Here is a 12,353-nt window from a genome sequence, read left to right as displayed (position 1 = left end):
TGTCATCAGACAACACCTGGTAGTGACGAGCCTTGATTTCTGATTCTTCTGTCTTAAGCTGCTGAGACACTGGATATAGGCAGGGTCACCAAGGTTGGCTTCAATAAGCATCTTAAAGAGATAATCCTCAGGCCTATATTAGCTTCCTGCTTCCTTATTTTTAAGTAACGCAGATGAATCTGAATTTTTCCTGCTCTAAGTAGATCGGAACTTTAAAATCACAACGTTTTGCAGAAATAACTAGCAAAAGCAAACGTGATAAACATTACTGGGAAAGCTCGACCCCCGACCCCTATGCTGCAACCACAGAACTTTAAAACAGGCTGAATTTCCTGTGGCTGACTTCGCGGAACCCTGTTTCCCTCCAACCTCAATTTCTCACAGCTGGGCGGGAACCGTAGTCCTGTACAAATCCTCTTCCTGGATTCCTGGAAGTCCTTCGCACTGACCTGTGGGAAATGTAGTTCTGAGCATGTGACGTCACACAAAGGGACTGTGGGTATCAAGCTTCCGCATTCCTTATTCAAACTTCGCTTCTTGCTCAAGTTAGGAGCGTGTCCTGCTGCTCAGTGCTGGGCGTGGATTTCTGACGTAGAGGTTGGTGCAGGGAGCTGGGGCGTCCTGCAGATCTGAGCAACTGCACGGTGGCGGGTCCGGCGCGGAGGGAGCTGACTTGGACTGGTTGGGAGACCGGGAAGCTGACGTGTAGGTGTTGTGCTGACCTAGGCTGGGCCACTGCCCCCGGATGCAAGTTTGACCAGGGAGAAGGTTGGAAACAACAGGATTTCAAGGGCAGGCTGAGTCAGCTGACTGCCTGTGCCTGAGGAGCCGAAGGACGCTCACTCATATTTCCTGGGTAAACCAGTTCTCCCTAGCTGACCCAGATTCACATGGTCAGAAGGCTCAGGACTCCTAGAACACATGGACATCTAGCCTCCTGAACTTCCTGTCCTGCTTAGTACTCTTGGTTAGAGCTCAGAGAGGTTCCTGAAGTTCCTAGTTTGCAGGGACAGAGTCCTGTGAGGGCAATTGTTGATTGGGATGTTAGTTCCTTTTCCTTGGGAATGAATTGTTAGGTTCATGGATACCTGGCATTGGACAGGAATCTCTATGTCCCTGAGCCTTGAATCATCAGCATCTGTTGGTATATAACCACGGAATAATCTTGTAAGAGGTATGAGCCTGTCCTTGCACAATCCACATAATTACAGATTTTACAGTTCAGGGTAAAGATTACTGAACAGTAATGCTTCATCATTTCTGGGACCGTGTAGTGCCTGAATTTTGGACTCTTTTTTTTTTTTTTTTTTTTTTCAAATGTGAGACGTAACTTTGATGACAAAAACGGAACTTATGATCTCTGGGAGGGGCCGGAATGTTTGAATAGGAATTTCTAGTGAAGTAAATCGCCACAGTACACTGTTTATAGCCACAGAATAACCTTGGAATTGGTATGAACCAATCCTTGCACAATCCACATATAAATAGACTTTACCCGAGTAAAAATCACTAGACGGTAATACCTCATCAATTCTGAGGCTGTGTAGTGTCTGAAGTTTGTGAGAGACGGCTGGATGTGACAACAGAAATGGAGCTCCTGATCTCTGGGAGGGGCTGGTGTGTCTGAAAGGGAGGGGAGAAATGGCTCTGCCGGGGGCTCAGTATATTTTACTTTTGTACATGCTTTTATCTGTTCACATTATCAGCTGTTTCTCAACTCCCTTAAATGTACTCTATTACTGAATGTGGCATCCAGGTTCACTGATGCTCCCTGAATAGTTCTAGAAGATTTGCCCAAATTTTTGTGCTGTGTTACAGAGAATATAAGATGAATTTGGAAAGTTGAGGCACACTCATGGTTTTATGATTTGTAGGTTCCTGAAGATGCAAAACCCACAGTTCTCATCTTAACAGTTTAAGAGATAGTTTAGTCTAGAGCCATTTTGAGTGGCCATGAACTGGGAATACAGATTTAGGTTACCACAAATTCCATGCTCCAACATGAAAGCAGTTTCATGGTGTTACAGAACAAAGAATATCCTTAATCAAGGGAAGTTTGTGGGTGCCACAAAGAGGCAGGTCCTATGTCATGGGGAGTTATTCTATTTTCCTAAGGTACTATCTGATGACATTCTTAGCTTTTGGACTGATAGGAGCTCATGTTCTACCTCATTGGTGGATTCTAGGAAGTTTTTTATTTGTCACATGTTTTTTATCCACTCCAAGGTAAGGCAACGACCCCAAACCTGAAATTTTCCAGTCTCTGCACAGCCATGAACGTCCACATGGGCCATCAGTCTCTGTAGACACAGCCTCCTCCCTAGAGTTCTTCATTTACAACCAGGCACAGGGTTTTCAGGATTTTCCTCCACATCCACTCTCCCTGTCTCAGGTGACCTTGGACATATTGTCACTCTTCAGTCAAACCAAGTGTTTTGAGATGGAGACTGGCTTATGACATTTCTACTCCTAGGAAGCATGGGCTTCAGACCACCTTGTCCTGTCTACTGAAATTTTCAGTGAGTTTCCAACCACATATAAAATAGTAGACAGTCCTAGTTAATGTTGCTAATCTGTAGGAAAAATATAACAGTATATGAAGTGGGAAAAGCACATTGCCTTGCACAACAGAACGGCTTCCTTACAGTGTAGGGATGATACAACAGCATGCTCATATATAACTTACTGGCACCAAATATTTATTTATTTATTTATTCATTTATTTTTCAATTAAACATTCCATGATTGAAAAGAAAATTAAGCCATTCTATGATTCATCTCTCTCATATCTCCATTTTGAGGAGGAGTCAGGAAACGTGGAGGTCATAATCATCCTCTGATTCATAGGCATGCAAGATGAGCCTAAACTACATTAGATGCTGTTTTTAAAAGATTCCTCCCACTTCTGAGCACCAGTGACCTGACAGGAATCCATCCAACTGACATCTTACTAACTATCAAAACTTAGACATGTGCTTAGAGAAGTTCTAATGACTGTGTTTGAAATCTAATCTCCAGGTTTTCACTAGCATCCTTTTGTTAATGACGTCATGTGTTGATTAGGAACTTGTTTGGAAAGATTCTCTTTGCTTGCTTGACTCTTCCTCTGTATTTGGAGAGAATGTTAGTTATCTTCACATACTTGAATCATGATCTCATGGTGCTTTCTTCAGATTTTTCCATAAGAAAATTCAGACTCTACAAATGGAAAATGACAGCCACATCTACCACTGTCCTTCACATGTGATATCACAGCCCTCCAGCCAGAAAACTGTTAAAGTGGTATTCCTTCCTCTTCCTCAGGAAGGTATCCAGTCTCCTATGGTGTGCAGTTCCGCCCTTTCTTTGCAGGCTCATTTTATTTCATCCTAACATTAGTGTGAGCAATGATATGAATCAAGGACTTACTGGTTTTAACAGACTTAAAGTCATGTTTGACAAGTCATTCTAGGAAAACTCTGAAGGAACCTTTTGACAGGTTGTTATTCAGTTTCTGGTGATGGCTGTGTACCTGTCAGAGGCCGTGCATAAAAGGACACAAACTGTTATTTGGACAGATTTTGATAGACATCAAAAGGATAAAGGAATAAACCTGAGAAGCACATGGTGGTATGATTTCTGCTTTTGCATTAAAATAGTTCAGTCAGTGAGTGCAAGGACACTCTTCAAATCCATATTTATGTTCTTCCACCTCCCTAATTATTGTCCCTCAGTTGTTTCCCATTTCCCTGTGAGATCATAGGTACCCTCCATTATGTCTCTACTGTTCCCAAACAGCTTCACTGCCAGTGTCTTTGTGGCCCAAAACGACTCGGTAGAGGGTGCTGGTTCAAATGTTGGGAGTCTGCTCCCTATGTGTTATTTTAGTCACATCTTTGCATAAGCACAATTAGGTGAAAATTCTTCTGGGGGTAGTTAAGTCAGCCCTCTATGCACAACAAAGCCTACATAAATCTCCTTGAGGAACAAGTCCTTATAATGTATCTTCTGCTGGTTTGTCTTATTGTGAGTTTTTCTTTTTGTTCTTTATTTGGATTTTTACGTTTCCTAGTTCTATCTTAACTTCAGCTTGAGTCAGTATTTCTCTTTATTGAATTCCAGTTTCAAATCCTGGATTGCCTTTGTGATTTTTCATCATTCTTTTTGGCTCGATGGGCATCACTCAAGCATTTATTCTTCTTAAGTGCATTATTGTTAATGCCATTGAGATGTTTTCTCATGCCTTTTCTAAACTTTTCATGGTTTTATGAAGTTCATTATTATACTCTTACAATCCTTGTCTTGGTATTCATCTAAGTAATATTATTGGCAAATATTTCTACAGACTGTGTAGGATATTGAGGGGAGATGCCAGTGTGACCTTTTGTGAAGGCGGAGTTGTTTGTTTGCTTGCTTTTTGAGACAGGGTTTCTCTGTGTGCAGCTCTGGCTGTCCTGGAATCACTCTGTAGACCAGACCTTAAACTCACAGAGATCTGCTATTCTTTTCAGTTATAAAACAACTCTGTATTCTTTTAACATAATACTTTACTTTTTATATTCTCCTTTTCTGTGATTTTGAAGTCATCTTAATGAGGTCAGAAATGAAGTTCTTTAATTTGCCTAAATTTTAACTAAACCGTAAATATAAAACAATCAAAGAACTGTAGCACACATGTTTTATTTGGGATAGTATTCCACTACATTAAAGGATGAAATGTGATCATTGTGACAGTATGGATGACGTTATATTTGTGAGCACAGAGTAAGAAATCAAAGGCAGGAAAGAGGCTGACAGCAAGAAATGAGACTGTTTATTAATCCTCACAGAGAGGGACACCAACACTCCTAAAAGTGTGGGATGGGGAGTTTGTGTGAGGTAAGCAAACTGCCTGGGACAGGTAAATTCTGTTTTTACAGCAAGACTGTCACATGAGACAGGACCATTATTGTTTCAGGCATAAAAGGCAAGTCCCATGTGATGTGTGACTGTGCTTCTTGCTCTATCAGACTGACTTACCTGTATCACAAACACTTCTAAGCTGAGATCACTGGAGCTGATCCACTGTGCCTGGTGGTAAAGCAGGACTCATAGGAGATTACAGGTGACTCTGCCAGCAGCCCTCTCACCCTTTCAAGAGTCTAGTGTCTGATGGGTCAACCTGTCTCAGCTTTGACAAACAGTTTGATGAAGGAGAGACTTCAGGAGAGAAAGGTGGAGTTCATGATGCAACAGTTTCCTCATTCCCAAGCCCCTTATTCTGCTCCTAGAAAGGGTTGTGGCCCCCTCCCCATTAGACTCCTTCATTACTCATGGGAGTGAGTCTGTCTTTCAGTGTGTGAGGTAATAAACACAGTCCTGTCTGTTGACAGTCAGACTCCTCTATCTCTTTTCTGTGGTTGGGCCCTTTATGCTGCCTCAGAAATCTAACGACAGTCAGACTTTGAAACTAAAGGATTTTAAATCACCTGAGAGCTGTAATTTTTATCCCATTGGCTGGTAATATCAGGAAGAAGAAACCTGGAGAAACAATGATCAATGAGTGTTGGGGTTTTGGTTGTTTTTTATTCAAATATGATGAAGGAATCTTAGGGTATAGATGCTAACCTGACCTCACAGGGATAAAGTTCTTAAGTGGCTAGGTGTGGAATGGTTAGACCAGAGATGAGAAATAAGGAAAAATACATAAAGAAGACAATACCTGGGACCAGAAGGTTGTAGCACTGGATCCTGTGTAAGACTGGCCTAGCCAATTCCACCACTGGACAGGGACAAAGAACCAAAGTTCCCATTGTCCTTTCATGGGCGCCCCTGAGATAGTCTTAGGTTAGTATAGGTCCCTGCGATGGCTTACCTTATTGCTATTTTTTTAAATTATAACTTTGTTAATATACTTTGATTCCATTTGCCTACAAATTCATTTATTGTTCTACCCATTGGCTGTTCAAACTCCTGCTCTGTTGTTGCATTGTTATTTGCATCACCCCTGTCATGCTCAGGAAGGCAGACTTAGCCCAGAGCTGCTGCTTCAGATCTGCATCTTTATTTGTCATTGGTGACTGTGCATATTGGGTTGAGAAGTACCTTCTCCGTCACCGTGGCTCCCTACTGTGAAAAATGCACATAATGTGTGCTGTATTATAATACAAGCATGGGACGCTAAAGTATATTTTTTTCAAAATATTACTGTTAATTTTTTTGTTGTGCTGGCTAAATTCATGTGAACGTCAAAAAAACTATAGTTATGGGAGTGTAGGGAATTTCAGTTTAGGAAATGCCTTTATAAGATTGGATTGTCACAGCCTATGGAGCATTTTCTTCATTAGTGATTGACAGAACATGGCACAGCCTGATAGGGAGGTGCCACCCCTGGGCTGGTAGCCCTGGGTTCTATAAAGAAGTAGGCTGAGCAGGCCTCATATAACAAGCCTGTAAGCAGAACACACACACACACACACCCCGTCCTGCGCGCGCGCGCGTGACCTCTGCATCGGTTCCTGCCTCCAGGTTCCTATTTGAGACCCTGTCCTGACTTCCTTCAGTGATGAACAGTGCTATGCGAGCCCAATAAAGCCTCTCATCCCCAGTCAGTTTTTGGTCATGGAGCTTCATGACAGGAATACAAGCTCCAACTAAGGCATATATGTGATTGTAATTTGGTAGCATACATGTCTGATCCTCTCTAAGTGTGAGAGCTGCCATATGGCTCACTTAGTTGTGAGCGGATTGTGGCTTCTTGGAATCAACCCCAGGTCCTTTGGAAGAGTAGCCAGTGTTCTTAACTGTTGAACCACCTCTCCAGTCCCAATATACTGTTTGTAGATACACTCTTTCTCCATTTTATGGTTCTTAAAAGAACAATATCCATAGGAGTTTCTAGGATCTTCCATCAGCTTTCCTTGAAGATGAGTACTCTGTAACATTCCAGCACCACATCAGAAATATATTAGTAATATTACCTATATCAGGAGCATTTTCAGCTCTCCTCTCATTCTGGGTGACCTTTAGATTGGTATGCAGAAGCACATGACACCTCTTGGTGTGTATGTAATTAGCATAATGTGTGGTAGTCACTCTTTTTTTTTGTTTGTTTCAGGATATGCTGTCATTCAGTGATGTGGCCATTTATTTCTCTGCAGAGGAGTGGGCATGCCTGGGCCCTGCTCAGTGGAATTTGTACAGGGATGTGATGTTGGAGAATTACAACAACCTTGTGTTCCTGGGTGAGGATCACTTTCATGATGAAGTCTTAATTAAATGTCAGCATGAAATTTGCATTTGCTCCCTTTGTACAATAATATCTCATGGGAGCTTGTGCTTCCAACAATGAGCTTTATAGGGCTACCTTTAAAGGGGTACCTTTAAGGAAAATTAAAATTATTCATATACCTTAAAACTATTCTTGTGTTCATAACCCCACACCCTTTTTAAATGTATGCTTTATATTAGAAAGTCAGTGACATGATCAGTGGTGATATACCTGAAAAAGACTTTCTAACATACTTCAGCTTTACAAGTTTTCCTTGTAACTAAAAAATGTGAAGCTCGGGACCTGAAAAATCCTAAATCCCTCCTATCAAGAAAACATAAAAAACTAATCCTCTACACTCTTTTATTGTGTCTTCTCCTTCCTAATACACACAGTCCGAGACACAACATTTTATTACCCAGGACAACACACTAACAATGCTATTTCCTTTTCTCACAAACAGGTCTTGCTTCCTCTAAGCCATCCCTGGTCACATTTCTGGAGCAAAGACAAGAGTCTTCAGATGTGACTAGACAAGCAGCTGCCACCCTGCCCCCAGGTATGCTGGAATGAGGGGTCAGAGGACAGAGTGGGAGATTCAAAGATACAGCATGAAGCTATGGAGACACAATGTTCGGAGGGAAATCATCGTTTAAAAAAATTTTATTTTCTGTCTTTTGCTGTCATTGGAGGACATTTATGTGATATTCAGGATGTGTTGAGTCTCATAAGCTCATAAGTCATTACCATGACATCCAAAGCTCTTTTCTTTCTCTTTTTTTAATTTGTTTTATGTGCATTTGTATTTTGACTGCATATTATGTCTGTTTGAGTGTGTTAGATCTTGAAGTTACAGACAGGTGTAAGCTGCCATGTAGACACTAGAAATTGAACCTGGGTCCTCTGGAAGAGCATTCAGAGCTCCTAACCATTGAGCCATCTCTTCCGCCCCTGCTCTGTTGTTTCTAAGTGATTTTTAGCTTGGCTATTTATTTTCTTCATAAGTTATGCATAAAACTTATTGTCTTGAATCCTTGAAATGTATCATTTAATGTTATTATGGACCATCTTCTTCACATGCAGCCACATTTTTATAACTTCCAAAACGAAAACTATGTATTTTGGATATATACAAATTGTATATGTTTTCTATACATATACATGTTGAGATGTTTTCTAATTTACACTACTTTTAATTTTTTTTCATTTAGTCATAAAAGTTTAAAAGGCTAATTTGCATTTGTATAATGCTATTATGGGTCTTTTCTGATATTATGCCTTATATGTTTGACTTTGATTAATATTTCATAATTTCTGTGTTCTCTGTTGTCATGGTTTTCTTGCTTCAATAGTAGGTTACATGATTTTCACCAATTGTATGTTTTAAATTAGATTTCATTGAATACTGGTATAGAAATTTGAGTGTAGCTTATCATCCATATAGAAACTTGCAAGTATGAGTAAATGTTTTTTAAAATTAGCATTGTAAATATAAAGAATTTTGCTCAGTTTTTACTCATTTCTCAACCTTTCCTCATCAGGAAAAAAATGCTGTACATCCAAAGAATGTGGCAAAGCCTTTGATTGCAAAGAAAATGTTAATAACCACCAGAGAATTCATTTAAGAGTGAAGCCCTGCAAGCTTGAAGACCCTGACAAGTCCTTTCATTGTCCATCAGTACTCTCTGAACACAAGAGAATTCATACGGGAGAGAAACCCTACAAATATCAAGTATGTGGCAAGACCTTCCATTTTTCAACATTACATTCTGTACACAAGAGTCTTCATACGGGAGAGAAACCCTACAGATGTGAAGTATGTGGCAGAGCCTTCTCTTTGCCATCATTACTTTCAGGACACAAGAGACTTCATACAGGACAGAAATACTACAAGTGTGAAGTATGTGGCAAAGTCTTCCATTTACCATCATTACTTTCAGAACACAACAGAATTCATACAGGAGAGAAACCATACAAGTGTGAAGTGTGTGGCAAGGCCTTCCGTATTTCATCATTACTGTCTAAACACAATAAAATTCATATAGGAGAGAAACGCTACAAGTGTGAAGTATGTGACAAGGCCTTCCATTATCCATCAGTACTTTCTAACCACAAGAGAATTCATACAGGAGAGAAACCATACAAGTGTCAAGTATGTGGAACGACCTTCCATTATCCATCAGTCCTTTATAAACATATGAAAATTCATACGGGAGAGAAACCCTACAAATGTGAAATATGTGGCAAGGCTTTTCGTACTTCATCATTTCTTTCAGGACACAAGAGAATTCATACAGGAGAGAAACCGTACAAGTGTGAGGTATGTGACAAAGCCTTCCGTTTACCGTCATTACGTTCAGAACACATCAGAATTCATACAGGAGAGAAACCCTACAAGTGTGAGGTATGTGGCAAGGCCTTCCGTATTTCATCATTACTTTCTAAACACAATAGAATTCATACAGGAGAGAAACCCTACCAGTGTGAAGTTTGTGGCAAGGCCTTCCGTATTTCATCATTACTTTCTAACCACAAGAGTCTTCATACAGGAGAGAAACCCTACAAGTGTGAAGTATGTGGCAAGGCCTTCCATTATCCATCATTAGTTTCTAAACACAAGAGAATTCATACAGGAGAGAAACCCTACAAATGTGAAGTATGTAATAAGGCCTTTCATTGTCCATCACTGCTTTCTAAACACAAGAGAATACATATAGGTGGAAAACCCTACAAATGTGAACTTTGTGGCAAGGTGTACAAAAGTCCTTCAGAACTTTCTATACACAAGCGACATCATACAGGAGAAAATCCCTACAAATGTGAAGTTTGTGGCAAAGTATACAATCGTCCATCAAAACTTTCTATACACAAGAGACTTCATACAGGAGAGAAACCCTATAAATGTGAAGTATGTGGCAGAGCCTTCCATTTACCATCATTACTTTCAGAACACAACAGAATTCATACAGGCGAGAAACCATTCAAGTGTGAAGTGTGTGGCAAGGCCTTCCGTATTTCATCATTTCTTTCTAAACACAGTAGAATTCATACAGGAGAGAAACCCTACCAGTGTGAAGTTTGTGGCAAGGCCTTCCATATTTCCTCATTACTTTCTAATCACAAGAGTCTTCATACAGGAGAGAAACCCTACAAGTGTGAAGTATGTGACAAGGCCTTCCATCGTCCATCCTTAGTTTCCAAACACATGAGACTTCATACAGCAGAAAATCCCTACAAATGTGAAGTTTGTGGTAAGGCATACAATCGTCCTTCAAAACTTTCTATACACAAGAGACTTCATACGGGAGAGAAACCCTACAAATGTCAAGTTTGCGACAAGGCCTTTCATTGTCCATCATTACTTTCTAAACACAAAAGAATGCATACAGGAGGAAAACATGTACAGAAGTAAAGTATCATCCAAGCCTTCCATTTTCCATCAGTACTTTCTAAACACAAGGAAATTTATACAGAAGAGAAATACTACAAGTGTGAAGTATGTGGCAAGTGTTTAGACCTTCCTAGATTCTTTTTACACATTTGATAGCTCATGCTGGAGAGAAGCCCTACAAATGGGAGTAATGTAGAAAAGCCTTCTCTCCAGTCAATCCTATGTCAGCATAAATTAACTTACTGTTGGCATAATCACTGCACTGTGAACAGTTTACACTTGTTTATTTAAATGCTGATTTCTTTACCCCACTATCTCGTGTCAAGCCAAATATGGCATTGTAATGTTTGTTCTAAGTTTCCCTTGTCTCAAGTTTGTGTAAACATGCCTACCTTTTCTTCTCTGTTTTGCTAATAAAATGCCAATCAGCCAATGTTGAGCAATACAGGGAATCAGGTGAGACATCTGTTTCCGTGGAAGGGTGGAGAAAGAGAAAGGAGGTAGGAAAATAAGCCACAGGAGAGGACCAAGCTCCATCAGGAGGATTTAACCAGAACTAAAAAATGATTTAAAAAGTAACTGTAATGGGAAATTTGGCTCTGTGGAAGCTAGACTAGATTGAATATTTAGGACAGAGTAATTATTGCTCAGTATTGAGCTCTGGGCTAATTAAATAAATCAGAGTATCCGTATGTCATTACTTGGGTAAATTAGCTGGCTAAAGATAAACTGCCGCTGCACTAAATCTATGATTTGTATCATATTACTAATCCCTCTACATACGGAATCCAACATGGGACATGTTATTCATACCCTAAAAATTCATTATTAGACATTAGAAACATTCCAGAAGAAAAGTGCAAACTAGCACGCTCTGAGACCTAAGGTACTTTAGTGAGGGGAGGAGGAAAAAGTGCAACTGCTTCAGCCGAGGCTTAATCCAACTCTGGGGTTTGAAAGGACGGCCACCCTCCAGAGCTTCATTACTTAGAGAAATTAGGCAGCTCTGAGAGCACAAGCAAGGAAAGCAGGGCACAGCCACAGAACCAGGCAGATTACTCCTGCCTGGAAAGCAAGCAGGCCTGCATGCCTCAGAGGGAGGTCTTAGTGCTGGTCAGAGGAGTCTCCTACTGTGACACAGCTGTGGTTACTTAGCAACTGCAACCCAAAGGTCAGTTGCTCTCAGTTAACAAAACATACCTCCCATGGTACAATTAGTGGATTCAACCATAGGCAGAGGTCCAGAAGACAACAGGAGAGAGCAGCTGAGCAAGGAATGCCATAAAGTGCAAGTATCCCTGGGATTTATGCCTGGAGAAACCAGATTAGTTTAGAGGATTAAAAAGAGATTAAAACTGCTCAGGATTATGCTGTAAATCTTGATAGACAAATAATATATATGAGTCATGTGATAGCTGGGTTAAGAGAGAAACTGAAAAACACAATTTTATAAAAATAAACTTTAACATAAGATGTAACATTGAGGAAGTCATTGGTTTGAACCATTGTGACATCATGCTTGAGACAAGCAATTTGGGGGATGTTCAGTGTCGTAACAGTCCCCGTGTGGAAAGTGACAGGTAAATTGCATTAAAAGTCAAACCTGTTAGAAATGTCTGAAGCCATAGGCTGTCCACTGAGGAATCCTACTTGTAAGGAGAGGAGCTGACCTATGGGAGAGACTATCTGTTCTTCAGCATCAGAGATGGAGGGTTGGTGTGGGCCGGATCCTTT

At 40.4% G+C, this 12,353-nt stretch overlaps 1 protein-coding gene across 1 annotated transcript; it reads left to right on the top strand.

Annotated features, from left to right (window-relative positions):
* Positions 1-528: 528 nt before the first annotated feature.
* Positions 529-12,049, top strand: LOC129684170 (zinc finger protein 728-like). Its single transcript, XM_055617247.1, has 4 exons — positions 529-597; positions 7,076-7,202; positions 7,692-7,787; positions 8,770-12,049. Exons 2-4 carry the CDS (start codon positions 7,079-7,081, stop codon positions 10,638-10,640), a joined length of 2,091 nt encoding a protein of 696 aa, XP_055473222.1. The 5' UTR covers positions 529-597; positions 7,076-7,078; the 3' UTR covers positions 10,641-12,049.
* Positions 12,050-12,353: the final 304 nt, after the last annotated feature.

The sequence above is a fragment of the Psammomys obesus genome, unplaced genomic scaffold (assembly GCF_907164565.1).
Source record: "Psammomys obesus unplaced genomic scaffold, mPsaObe1.curated_primary_1811, whole genome shotgun sequence".
NCBI classification, from domain to species: domain Eukaryota; kingdom Metazoa; phylum Chordata; class Mammalia; order Rodentia; family Muridae; genus Psammomys; species Psammomys obesus.
This window is presented reverse-complemented; position numbering and strand designations above follow the sequence as displayed.

Excerpts from the sequence above, each read along its gene's own strand:
- LOC129684170 (XM_055617247.1), top strand. The coding sequence starts at position 7,079 with ATGCTGTCATTCAGTGATGTGGCCATTTATTTCTCTGCAGAGGAGTGG. Across the intron at positions 7,203-7,691 it reads CAACAACCTTGTGTTCCTGG|GTCTTGCTTCCTCTAAGCCA; the intron begins GTGAGGATCACT and ends TCTCACAAACAG. Across the intron at positions 7,788-8,769 it reads AGCTGCCACCCTGCCCCCAG|GAAAAAAATGCTGTACATCC; the intron begins GTATGCTGGAAT and ends TTTCCTCATCAG.